General features: G+C 36.9%; 1 protein-coding gene across 5 annotated transcripts in view; it reads right to left on the bottom strand.

Moving 5' to 3' along the window:
- Positions 1-11,889, bottom strand: part of LOC124515210 (sodium channel protein type 1 subunit alpha) — an 81,287-nt gene extending 69,398 nt beyond the window's left edge. For all 5 annotated transcript variants that reach the window (XM_047083873.1, XM_047083874.1, XM_047083876.1 and 2 more), the window contains exon 1: positions 11,626-11,889. In XM_047083873.1, the coding sequence (XP_046939829.1) occupies positions 11,626-11,889 (264 nt within the window). The remainder of the gene's footprint in view (positions 1-11,625) is intronic.
- Between the last annotated feature and the right edge of the window lie 1,091 nt (positions 11,890-12,980).

The following is a 12,980-nucleotide window of genomic DNA, read 5'->3' as shown; positions in this document are numbered from 1 at the left end:
AATTAGCAATGTTCAGACAAAAAAAAATAAAGTAACAACATACAATAGCATAAATAACATAATGAAGGATTCTGACTCAGTGTTTCTTAAGGCATTTACTAATAATAACATAACATAAAATTTACCCTCCTAATCATTTCTAAATGTATTGTTTGTACTGATTTTTAAAAAGAATGTATTATATGGCTTATTATAGTAAAGTACCTTAGCATCTTTTAAATCTAATTAGTTCAATAAAAATTTCATTACTACAACTCCTCAGGATAACATTCACTGCATGAAGTGACTTCAAAACCAAAGAAAAAGTTCAAAATTGGTGGTGGAGGAGAAAAGGCTGATAAGTAGCATCTAGTTTGAAACAGGCTTCTCTTTACAACCCAAGACTGTAGAAAATTTGATTTTGTGCCTCAGAACATATTTCAAAACATAACATTTTGACTGGTTCAGGAATGAAATTCTATATATGATATATCACTTTAAAGATACATTTATATGAGTCTAACTCTTCATACATTAGATGCTGGCCATAATTATCACTTAGCTTTTCATATATAGTTACCAAACTCAGTAACATTTATTGAGCCCCTATATGATAAGGTGTTAATATTATGAGCATTGCAAACACCTGGACGGTAGTATGGAACTAGTTTTAGATCCAACTATTAACTTAGTTTATTCCAGTGCAAATACTGTATATTAACTAATTAGCACAATACTTGCAAGCTCTGTGCTAGAGTTTACACAGAAAACAAAGACATGTAAGTGATGACCCCACGAAGTATATATAGTAGTGAATGTTCAACTATCTCAGCTAATAGAAGAAAGTCTAGAAGGATAATTTATGTAGAGCAAAGCTGTCCATTAGAAATATTACGTGAATTACAAATTTGAGTCCATACGTGATTTTAAATATTCTGATAGCTGTATTTTTAAAAAGTAAATAAGCAGGTGAAATTAATAATTTTTAACCTAATATATCCATTATATTATCATTTTGTGCAATCAATATTAGAAAATCTGAGATATTTTACATCCTTCTTTTCATACCAATTCTAAGTCTTTGAAGTCTGTACTTAACCACATTTAAAGCACTAGACCCACACTGGGGCAATGTCTACTGCATTTGGCAGCACAGACCTAGATGTAAACCATGCATTGTAGTGCTAGTTCAGACTCTCTTCAGCAAGGTAAAAATCAATTCTGATTTTGTTTTATTTTATTTTATTTTATTTTATTTTATTTTATTTTATTTTATATTTTATTTTATTTTTTTAATTTTTTTAACATTTATTTATTTTTGAGACAGAGAGAGAGCATGAACAGGGGAGGGTCAGAGAAAGAGGGAGACACAGAATCTGAAACAGGGTCCAGGCTCTGAGCTGTCAGCACAGAGCCCGACACGGGGCTCGAACCCACCGACTGCAAGATCATGACCTGAGCCGAAGTCGGACTTAACCGACTGAGCCACCCAGGTGCCTCTCAATTCTGATTTTAAAGGCAAACCAAGAAAAACAGGCAAACACCCTGCTATTCAACAGCTTGACAATCTGGAAAGTAACAGTAGGAAAATATACGTAGATTTTTTTTTAAAAACTTAAGTAGTTAGTAAGAGTGTAGACTCTGGAGTCAGACGTCTGGCTCAAGTGTGGCTCCGTAGCCTTCCAGCAGTGGGATCCTAGACAAGTTACTTCATTTCCGTGACTCATTTGTCTCATTTGAAAAAAATGGGAATAAATATACTTAGCTCGCAAAGTTGTTGTGATTCCAATTCAGTAGAGATTCTGATGCCTAGTATTGTGTATTTTTAGTAAATAACTCAGGTGATTCTTCAATAGCAGGGCTGTGAATCTGTGTTTGTTAACAGGTAATTTTTAAAATTGCCCGAATTGTCAATGATTATGTTGTACGCATGCGTTAAAATCCTTCCCCCTGACCTATAATAACAATATATAATAATAACAATTATAACAGTTTGGTAGGAATTGCTATTTATGAATCTGTGCTTGTTACTATCTAGTGATTTTGTTTCTGAGTTTTTATTTTATTTTATTTTAACATGAAATTTATTGTCAAATTGGTTTCCATACAACACCCAGTGCTCCTCCTAACAGGTGCCCTCCTCAATGCCCATCACCCACTTTCAGTTACCTCCCACCCCCCCATAAACCCTCATTCTCATTTTTTAAAAAATTTTTAATGTTTATTTATTTTTGAGAGAGAGAGAGAGAGAGAGAGAAAGAGAGAGAGAGAGAGAGAGAGAAAATGATCAGGGAAGGGGCAGAGAGAGAGGGAGACATAGAATCCAAAGCAGGCTCCAGGCTCTGAGCTGACAGCACAGAGCCTGATGCGGGGCTTAAACTCACAAACTATGAGATCATGACCTAAGCTGAAGTCGGCTGCTTAACCAACTGAGACACCCAGGCGCCCCTATTCTCAGTTTTTAAGAGTCTCTTATGGTTTGGCTCTTGTCCTCTCTAACTTTTTTTTTTCTTTCCCTCCCCCATGGTCTTCTGTTAAGTTTCTCAGGATCTACACTATGACCCAGCAATAGCACTGCTAGGAATTTACCCAAGGGATACAGGAGTGCTGATGCATACGGGCACTTGTACCCCAATGTTTATAGCAGCGCTTTCAACAACAGCCAAATTATGGAAAAAGCCTAAATATCCATCAACTGATGAATGGATAAAGAAATTGTGGTTTATATACACAATGGAATACTACTTGGCAATGAGTTTTTAGATAGTTGATTTGTTTATAATTTTTATTCAAGGTGGACATTGAATTTAACAAGCCATACTTTTCCAGTCTCCTTTTCTTTTCTTTCTTTTTTCTTTTCTTTTCTTTTCTTTTCTTTTCTTTTCTTTTCTTTTCTTTTTTTTAAGTTTATTATTTTTATTTATGTTGAGTGAGAGATAGAGAGCAAGAGGGGGAGGGGCAGAAAGAGAGGGAGACAGAATCTCAAGTAGGCACTGCACTGTCAGCACCGAGCTCGACACTGGGCTCGAACCCACGAACTATGAGACGATGACCTTCGCTGAAGTCAAAAGTCAGATGTTTAACCGACTGAGCCGCCCAGGCACCCCTCCAGTCTCTTTTTCTGAAGATGTCCACTATCTTTTCTTTCAATCTAAGGGCCATGTTACTTAAAATAAATAGTTCAAATTTAAGGTCCAATTTCATATTTATCTAAACATTATCAAAAAATTACCAAATAACAGGACTGCCTCTAAATATACAGCATTTGCCTGCCCTTAAAATAAACACAGTGGCAAAAGTAACAGAGGAAGGTTAGCAATGATCATGAACAAGAGAAAATGTAGAAAACACTATTGGTTGATTGAATTTATGCGTTAGATTCAAAATTTAAAACAAGCAATTTCAACTTGTATATATACTGTGCTCCAAAAATATATTTGGAAAACAATTATTTGAAACTTTGAATATATTTTCCCACAGAAGAATATATACATATACATACATAGACACATATACATGTATATTTACATACACTCAAAAGCCGATGTAACTCTTAATGAAATGGAATTCTGTATTAATGGTACTGTGAAACTTTATCACTGTGTATAAGAAAATGTGACTCTGCAAATGGCGAAAGAATTCCAAGTTGGGCTGCAACTAGCCGTCACCCCTTGGCTCTGTCTTCCACCAGAAGTGGAATCAACCTTCTTATAGTTCTAAGCTGCTGATTTGAGAATGGGTTCTAGAAAGAGAACTATGTGGCAGAGGAGATACGTTTCAGAAGTTTGGGGTATAAAGAACTTCATAGAAAGTCAAGAGATTTCTATTAGTGTGCAGCTCTGGAAACATTTCTCATCTGGATCAATGCCATGACATCTAATTGTTCTTTTTCTCTTGTGGGTGTTCTAAACGATCTTACTTACTTCTCTGTCTATTTTGTGATAACCTCTAGATTCAGGCCAAGATTTCCCTCCTTTTCTGGCTCACTGGGGAAGGGGAAGTTTTCATACAGGTTTACCACCTGACTGAAGGGAGCATGTAATATTTAAAAATTATTTTCTCGGGGTGCCTGGGTGGCTCAGTAAGTTAAGGGCCCAACTTTGGCTCAGGTCATGATCTCACAGTTCGTGAGTGCAAGCCCCAGTCGGACTCTGTGCTGACAGATCAGAGCCTGAATCCTGCTCCAGATTCCATGTCTTCCCTTCCCTTCGCCCCTCCCCCTCTCAAGCTCTGTCTCTCCTTCTCTCAAAAATAGGTAAACATTAAAAGACATTTTTTTCACTCCTGGTCTTATTCTATTTTTCCCTTTAGGCTAGGGATAATCAGCTTAAAGAATAGCCTGTGGCACGTGTCCACCTGTGGCCCACCCAAGCTTCAATATCTGGCCTTCACCTGATTACACATGTGGTCTTTAAGCCAGGGATCACAAGCCAAAATGCCCACTGAGGCTGGGTGGTGGGAGGTCCCTATCAATTTTTGATGTGCGAATCAGTGATGCCACATATTATAAGAGAAATCCTAAATATGCATGATTATAAATGCATGCATGTATGCATGAATGTGTGTGTGTAATCTCTTGGTTTATACATCTTGGAAACTAATTCAAAATAAACATTATTGCATGAGTCTAGCAAAATCTATCTGTGGGCTCAATATCTCACAGTCAGTCAGTTTTTTTTAAAAAATCTTTGCTTTAAGCCCATGCAAAACAGAAGAAGAATTTGTACCCAGGAAAGAGTCTGTAAAATTGCTTGTCCCTTGGCTTTAGCTCCATGGAATAATGTGGGTGGGGCCAGTGCAGGAGATGACCCTACAGGAGATGCCCAGTTGGGCTCTTATCAGCCAGGTTACAGCTGCCTCTGCTTCTGCCTCAGAGAAGAAAAACTATAACACAGGCGCAAATAAAATCTGGGGGTCAAATATTTCCCAGTCCGTATCTTTAGCCTATACCGTGGCTGTGGTACCTTATTATATGCTCAATTTTTCTTTGACTAGAGGGGACTAATTTGAGGTCCAGTTTTATCGCAGACTTGCTATGTGAGAACTATGAGCAAACTGTTCCCTGCTGATTTCTACGTCTGAATAGAGAAGATGTGAGTGCCCATAATCAATTCTAAAGTGCCATATAAATACAAGAATTAAAGGGTTAAAAGTGTGTGTTTGTCTGGTTCTCAAATACATACATACACTAACACTTGAGCATTTGAAAGCAAGATCAATTTTTACATTGGAAGTTTGTTGCTCCATCTTTCCTCCCAAATTTCATATTCAGAAAACAATGCCATCAGCTTATTCTTGTCTGACACTTGGGCACCTCCAAAATAGATTCAGCTCCCACCTATTATTCTGTCTTCATTGTAAAACATCTAGACTAAACCTCCATCAAGACTCCCAACTTGATTGGGGTACCTGGGTGACTCAGTCAGTTAACATCTGGCTTCAGCTCAGGTCATGATCTCACAGTTCATGACTTCGAACCCTGCAACGGGTTCTGTACTGACAGCTCAGAGCCTGGAGTCTGCTCCGGATTCTGTTCCTCCCTCTCTCTCTCTGCCCCTCCCCTGCTTGTGCTCTCTCTCTCTCTCTCAAAAATAAGTAAACATTAAAAAAAATTTTTTTAGAAAAGACTACCAACTTGATCTTTAAAAATATAAAGTGGACCATGTGACTGACTCCTCTACCCAAAGCCTACTTAGAATTTTGCCCTTAAACTTCAAACTCTTTAAAATGCACTACAAAGTACTTTTTTCTAACCCTGGCCCACCTTCCCAACCACATCTTATTCTCTTCCTACTTATTATAGAGGCACATAATTTAAGTTTCCTGAATCTGTCCTCTTTGGAAAAAAAATAAAAAGTATTTATCACCCTATATTGTCTGGTGGGAAATATAATTGTCTAATTATTTTTGAACTTGATCCAAACCTACTGTATCTCAAAATTTTGGTTTTTACCAAGGCAGGGGATGCCCCTGATTGAGAAGAAACAGTGAAGTGACAAGTCAGGTTTGGGAAATACTGCCAACTGAAGAGATGAGTCCAGCTTGCAAAGTGGTATGAGTAGAGGGGCAGGAACAGCAGTGATGGGTTTGTATGTATTCCATAACAGACTTCTCTTTTCCACTGGTATTATCAGTGCAAAGACTACAAACCAGAAGCAGCATGGCAATGGGCCACGGAAGTTGACAGATCTGTTTTAAATCTAGTGTCTGTTACTTAATAGCTTTTGTGATCTTAGGCAAATTACTTCACCTCAGTTTCATTATTTTAAAATAAAGACAAGGGTTATCTGGGAAGGACATAGGGATTAAATAAGGACTGTAAACATCCTGATACATAGTGCATAGAGTACAGAGCCATTATTTTTGTCTGCCTGGCACGCCTTCTTCTGTGGTCTACACCTCTTCCTTTGAGAGAACACCTCTCCACTGCCTGCCCACATGGCTTGGGTGGAGCTGACCCACCCCTTAGCATGTTGACCACCCCTTAGGTCAACATGTGGCGCTAACCTGGTCAATGAGACCATCACATACCCTAGGCTACAGGAATTGATTCAGAGGAGGTCATGTGAACTAACTACAGCCAATTCTAGGACTTCTGCTAGAGCTTTTGAAGAAAAGTGAGCTCTTTTTCTTGGGGTTATTAGGCTGTAAGCTGTTAGCTTGGTGCCACTGGTGGCTATTTCTGCCATCTTGTGGGAAGAGCCAGCCTGTGAATGCAGCCAGCATAGGAAAAAGTAGAGCCAAAAATAAAAAAGAACTGAGTTCTGACATTGTTCTTTCAGGTGCTGGATCCTTTGATATTAACATGAGATTTACCCCACAAATACATTTATTGATTGATTAATTAGTTAGCTTCTTTGTTTTCAAAAACTAGTTTCTGTTCAATTTTTATCACTCTCAGTTGAAGGGTTTCTTACTAATATAGCTGGTACTTAATAAATGCTAGCCATTATTTTACTACCACCATCATCTGGGATTGTTTCTGAGACAGAGATGGGGAGGTGACAAAGAAGAACAGGGCATAAGGAAGAAATAATGGATGAGGAGGAGAAAGATTTGGAAGTCAACTATAGTGCCTTGGATGTAAGAGAGAGCCTTGGATGACTGCTAATTCTAAAAGACCTAATGATGTGCCAAAAAAAATACATTAATTGGGGGGCTGTCCATAGGACGATTTATGGAATCATAAACTTTTACTTTCCATCTACTTTTCTGATTTTCCATTCAATTACTTTTACAAGAAAACTCCCTGATTTCAGTTAAAAACAAAGCAAACAACTCTCTCTACCCAATATAACAATTTAAAACTCCTGCAGCAATAACAGACTAGGCATTTATTTGAAATCACAAGTTCATATATGACTCTTCATGCAGCTCCAATGAAGAGGAAGTAGGCATCTTTTTAAAAAGAGCTGATAAAAAGGGAGGATAAGTTGTTCATAAATGGCCCATAAAATAATAAAGGAAAGAATACATTTTTAAACGGATACATTTCTACATTCCATAATTAATAAACATCCATTTTCACCACAGATCTAAAATACTTCATTCTATTTCCAGTACCCTGTCACAAAGGATATTTTCTTCCATGGTACTAGTGAGTCATCTGTAATTTTAAGAAGAACATGAGAAGAAAGAAGTTTTCTGTAATAAAGAGTAGGTGAAGAATTTCAATGTATAGCCAAATGGTGCAAAATTAACCCAAGCTATGAAATAAAAAACTGTGGAGAAAAGAACCATAAGGAAAAAAAAAAAAAAAGTTTTGTTCATAAGCTAAATGTGCCCTGCCACATAGCTAAAGTAAATAAACAAACAAAAGGAACACTGCCTGAAATCATGTTTTGAAGACCACTGGACCAGAGCTAAGATGGTATGGAAAATTCTGTGACTGTATTCTGACAGCATTGTTATTTTAGTTTTTAGTTCTTACCTTGGACTGCTGAAGGATTAAAACATCAGAGGGTCTGGAAATGCTTCCATGCATCAGGAATGTTCATGAGATGGTTGCTACTATTTCTTTAGTTATTACTATAATATCACTGACCGTGGAATAAACTACTTTAACAATTTTAGTAGAACTTTCGAACATTATATAATGTGCACAATTTAAACTAGGGCAAAGAAGATAAAAATATGTGGGCATATGCCATCTGAAAATACACCATCAGCAATGACATTTCCATAAGCTCACTGACATTGTCTTTTTAGAAGACCACAGAGGGTTTTAGTGTGGCTTACACATATATTTCTTTTATGGATACCACTGTACTTTAAAATATAACATAAAGAATAGGTTCTGCAGCCATTTTTATAGTAGACTTGCTTTGTTTATTCTGTATATTAATAAGAAAGAAACTAGACTTTGTATATAGATATAAATGGCACATTATTTATTGTACCTCAGTTAAACCTTAGGGAAGTAAGTCACTGGCCTACTGATATTTGCATATTCCAGCTCATTCAGGAATAGAATAAAATCCACATCCCCAATATGAGTAATAGTTTTTTTCTAGTGACATTTTTCCTGAAAAGCTTTTTTTCTAGGGGCATTTCCACCATTAAGATCTTTATCTATGCCAGGAGTATTGTGTGTATGTGTGATCCACTGTTTTAATGAAGGCCACTCTGCTGATCTCAGATTTTCAAGTCATAAGACAAAACTAGTCATCAAACATCAAAAGAAATATTCACAATTATTCCAACTTTAATCAGAGCAAACTAATTCAGAATTTAAGACTATTCCTCGATACTGAAATAACCCAATTATGGAAGAAAATGTAAGACTAGAAAACAAGTAATGGCAACCATAGTCTCAAAATATGAAAATGCAAAAGAAGGACATTTTAAACACATAGCTTAGTCATGTGTCCTAAACACACAGCTTAGTCATGTGTCCTAAGCTTGCAATGTTACTTTTTAAGGATTCCAGTCCTCCAGAATGTTTCATTTGTATTGCACTTTGAATGGCTTACACTGGAAGACTTGCTGGATGTCAGCCCAGTGTTAAGGCAATAGATGTGCCTTGCCTTGGGGAAAACTCCTTCCTGATAACAATATTTCTCTTATCAGGTTGTTCTGCTTGCACAATGTGATTTGTTCCAAAATGCCACAATGTTTTTCCTTCCTCACACAATGTGCATTTGAAGATAAGGATGGATGGTGTTAGAGGCAAGTAGGAATGTGAACCGAACAAAGTTTATAAGGGTTACTTCAGCACAAGAATCTGGCTGGCTTCCTTCAGAGTTGGTCTTCAGAGTTGGTCTTTAATCCTCAGTTTGAAGACCTTTCTTTTAACTATTTGAAAGGGCCTGCATAATTTTCTTTTCCATCTGCCCTCTTTGTTATAAGCCAATTGTTGGCTGTTTGGGGACACTCCCTCAAGACAACAACTTTTATTGGTCTGAATACTCTTTAATTTAAAGGACAGATTGAGTGGATAATCTGGTTTCCACATAAAGAATCACTGCCCTTGTCGACATGTATTAGCTTGGCCTTTCTCAAAGCATTCGTTTATTGTTCTTTACGTAAGGACACCGTACATGAGCTGGGATGCTAGATATCAGCCCTGTTTGATGAAGGGGTAGACTCTGGGTAGCTTTAATAATTTTTAGATAGTAATTACTACCAGAGAGGTGGGACATAGATGTCAGGGGGTAGCAAAAGCCCTGCTAAGGATGAAGCCCAGTAACCCATGATAACAGCACCTCTAAACAGGCTGCTTCAATAATGAAGCAATTTTAAATATGTTAAAATGTTTGTCTAACTTGGGGCGCCTGGGTGGCGCAGTCGGTTAAGCGTCCGACTTCAGCCAGGTCACGATCTCGCGGTCCGGGAGTTCGAGCCCCGCGTCGGGCTCTGGGCTGATGGCTCAGAGCCTGGAGCCTGTTTCCGATTCTGTGTCTCCCTCTCTCTCTGCCCCTCCCCCGTTCATGCTCTGTCTCTCTCTGTCCCAAAAATAAATAAACGTTCAAAAAAAAATTAAAAAAAAAAAAATGTTTGTCTAACTGAATTATCTGCATTGTCACCTTCCTTATACAAATAAACCCTTCATCATTTGATTAATTTGGATTTTAGCTTTTGCAGACATTACATTAAATTAATTTCCAAAGGACTGATTTAATGATAAAGTGCAACTTATAATTTAAATGATAGTTATGAAATGGATAAAATCTTACCTGCTAAGATTTAACAATAGTATGTTAAAAAGGAAAGTTGAATAAAAGATAATGAAATCTATGGGAAATGATTCTTTATCTCTTTCTTTAGTGTATAATGGGCAAACCAGTTTTTAAGAAGGGAAAGTAAGTTACGCTGAAATTGGTTATAGCCTGAAAAGTTAAAAAAAAAAATCTGAACACAGTGAAAATTTTACCTGTGAAACTGCAGCAGTCAATAAGAAGTGATTTGCAAAACGGTCTCAAATGCACATATTAAAATTGTTAAGCTTATACATTTAATAAGGACTACTTGTTACAGGCTGTGCCAGCAACCAAAAGAGTTCCTAAAAGTTTTGGGGGTATTTTAAGGCCTATGCCCAACTGAAAAATTTTACCTGCTCAATTGCAATTTTTTACCCTACCGTTCTACCAAGAGTTCACAAACGTATTGTGTCCAGTGAAAAAGATAATAAAATGTTGCAAATTAACTAGTCATAAATTTAATCTAAAATTAATACAATAAACTTTTTCAATTTTATCTTTTTCTATGCTTTCCTTCTTGGTTTGGTGTAATCATAGTCATAATGAAAGATTGGGCCTTAATACAAGGTATTCATTTCAAGCATAAATAGAAAACGCAAGCATTTAAATATTGTTTTATAGGTTCTTCAGAATACAATATTTATGTTAATCTTACCAGTATCAATATACCTCCACCAAAATATTGAATACTTTTTTGAAATAAAAATATTGTAAGCAAAATTTTATTTTATGTGTTAATAATACTGAGAAAAATGGTTGAATAGCTGTCATTATTTAAATCTTGATTTAACACTTTGTGATACAGAAATTCAGTTGTTACATAATTCAGTTGATTGAGATACTGAGTTTTAATGGCTGTCACTGCTAAAAATGATACTTCCCAAAGACACATGGATCCAAATGGAGAAAGCACATTATTAGTTACTAAAACTGTAGTTTGTAGAGGAATGTTCTTTTCCAAGTAGAGAAAAGTTTCTGCAAGGAGTTATTATATATAACATAATTTAGAAATCGAAAACCTTGTGGCGTCAAATTTTGTTCTATGAGAAATTAATACTAATATTTTAAAAGTCTTTATCTGTCCCTAAATAAAAGTTTAGGGATAACTTGGGATGATTTTAGGATTTTCAAGTACAGAAAACACACAAAATTGCATAGTGAATACAATCTCTGGGGAGATTTAATTGGTTAAATTAGCTGCCTGCCTACAACATACATTTATGTTCAGGTATTTGTTGTGGTGCATCTGGGACAGCTTCATCTGTTATGACATAATCAATTTGTTTTTCATGGATGTATATGCATAAAACACACATAAATGTATTTTATTTCTTAAACAGAAGGATACTTAAGACTTTCTGCTAATTTGGCATGTTTCAGTGCTATAACAGTCCAAGGTACTCAGTAGGCAATTAGCAGTAAAATATGCCCAATAAAAAACACTCACTTTTTTATTGATATAGTACGGGTCCAGGTCCTCCAGCGGCTCTGACACCATCTCTGGAGGGATGTCTCCATAAATAAAAGGAAGGTTCTTTCCAGCTTCCAAGTCACTATTTGGCTTTGGGCCATTTTCATCATCATCTTTCTTGTCTGGTTTGGGATTCTTAGCCTTTTCTTCTGCAATGCGTCTTTCAATAGCCGCAAGAGATTCTCTGGTGAAGAAGTTGAAGCTGTCAGGTCCTGGTGGTACAAGCACTGTTTGCTCCATCTTGTCATCCTGCACATTTTAATTACCATTTACTCTGCATATGAAAGTCCTAAAAAAAAAAAAAAAAGGATGCAGATATTCTAAGGAGATTAAGAGAAGATTTTAGTACCTATAAACTCTGGTCATGACATATGAACCAGATGATTAAAATTTTTGTTCCCATTTAAATTAAAATGAAATTCCTAGGGGTGCCTGGGTGGCTCAGTAGGTTAAGGGTCCAATTTCAGCTCAGGTCATGATCCTAAGGTCTGTGTTGACAACTCAGAGCCTGAAGACCGCTTCAGATTCTGTGTCTCCTCCTCTCTCTGTCTCTCCCTGCTCATGCTCTGTTCCTGCCTTTCTCAAAAATGGATAAACATTTAAAAAATATTTTAAAAAGTGTAATTCCTAAATAGAATTTTTTGTGTGTGTTGTAAGAACATTTAACACAAGATGTACCCTTTGAACAGATTTTTAAGCGTGTGAGATAGAATTGTTAACTACAGGCATACAGTTGTATAGCAGATATAGGACTTATTCATCCTGCATAACTGAAACTTTATACCCATTGAATGTCAACTTTCTACCCGCCCCCCCCCCCCACCTCCAGCAACCACCATTCTACTTACTGCTTCAATGGCTTTGGCTTAACAGATGTGTTTTCTAGCTCAGGTTTTGTTAAATGTCCCAAGTTTATTAATTCTTGTGCTTTGCTGATACAGTAATTGTGCCATAACTTAAGGAAGTGATTCAACTATAGCCTTAATTAAAGTACATTAGGCTAAATACCATGATGTCCCTAATGGACCATTTACTCTGGGAGCTACCCAGACGAGGATATATCCCCCATAGGGGCAATGGATAGCTTAGCAACAGGATGAAGTGGAAAGGGAGATATCTCTGAGAGGGTATATCATCCAACCCTCTAGTCCTAACAAGTGGCTCCTGACCAAGCTGGTCAAAACAGTTGGCTGCAGCCAGCCTTTTTTTTTTTTTTTTTTTAAATGTTTATTCATTTTTGAGACAGCATGAGTAGGGGAGGGGCAGAGAGAGAGAGAGGGGGACAGAAGATTCAAAGCGAGCTCTGAGCTGACAGCACAGAGCCTGACGCA

Source organism: Lynx rufus, unplaced genomic scaffold (genome assembly GCF_022079265.1).
Source record: "Lynx rufus isolate CCGP_SWC_20201006 ecotype Redwood Valley unplaced genomic scaffold, mLynRuf1.p SCAF_2, whole genome shotgun sequence".
NCBI classification, from domain to species: Eukaryota; Metazoa; Chordata; class Mammalia; order Carnivora; family Felidae; genus Lynx; species Lynx rufus.
This window is presented reverse-complemented; position numbering and strand designations above follow the sequence as displayed.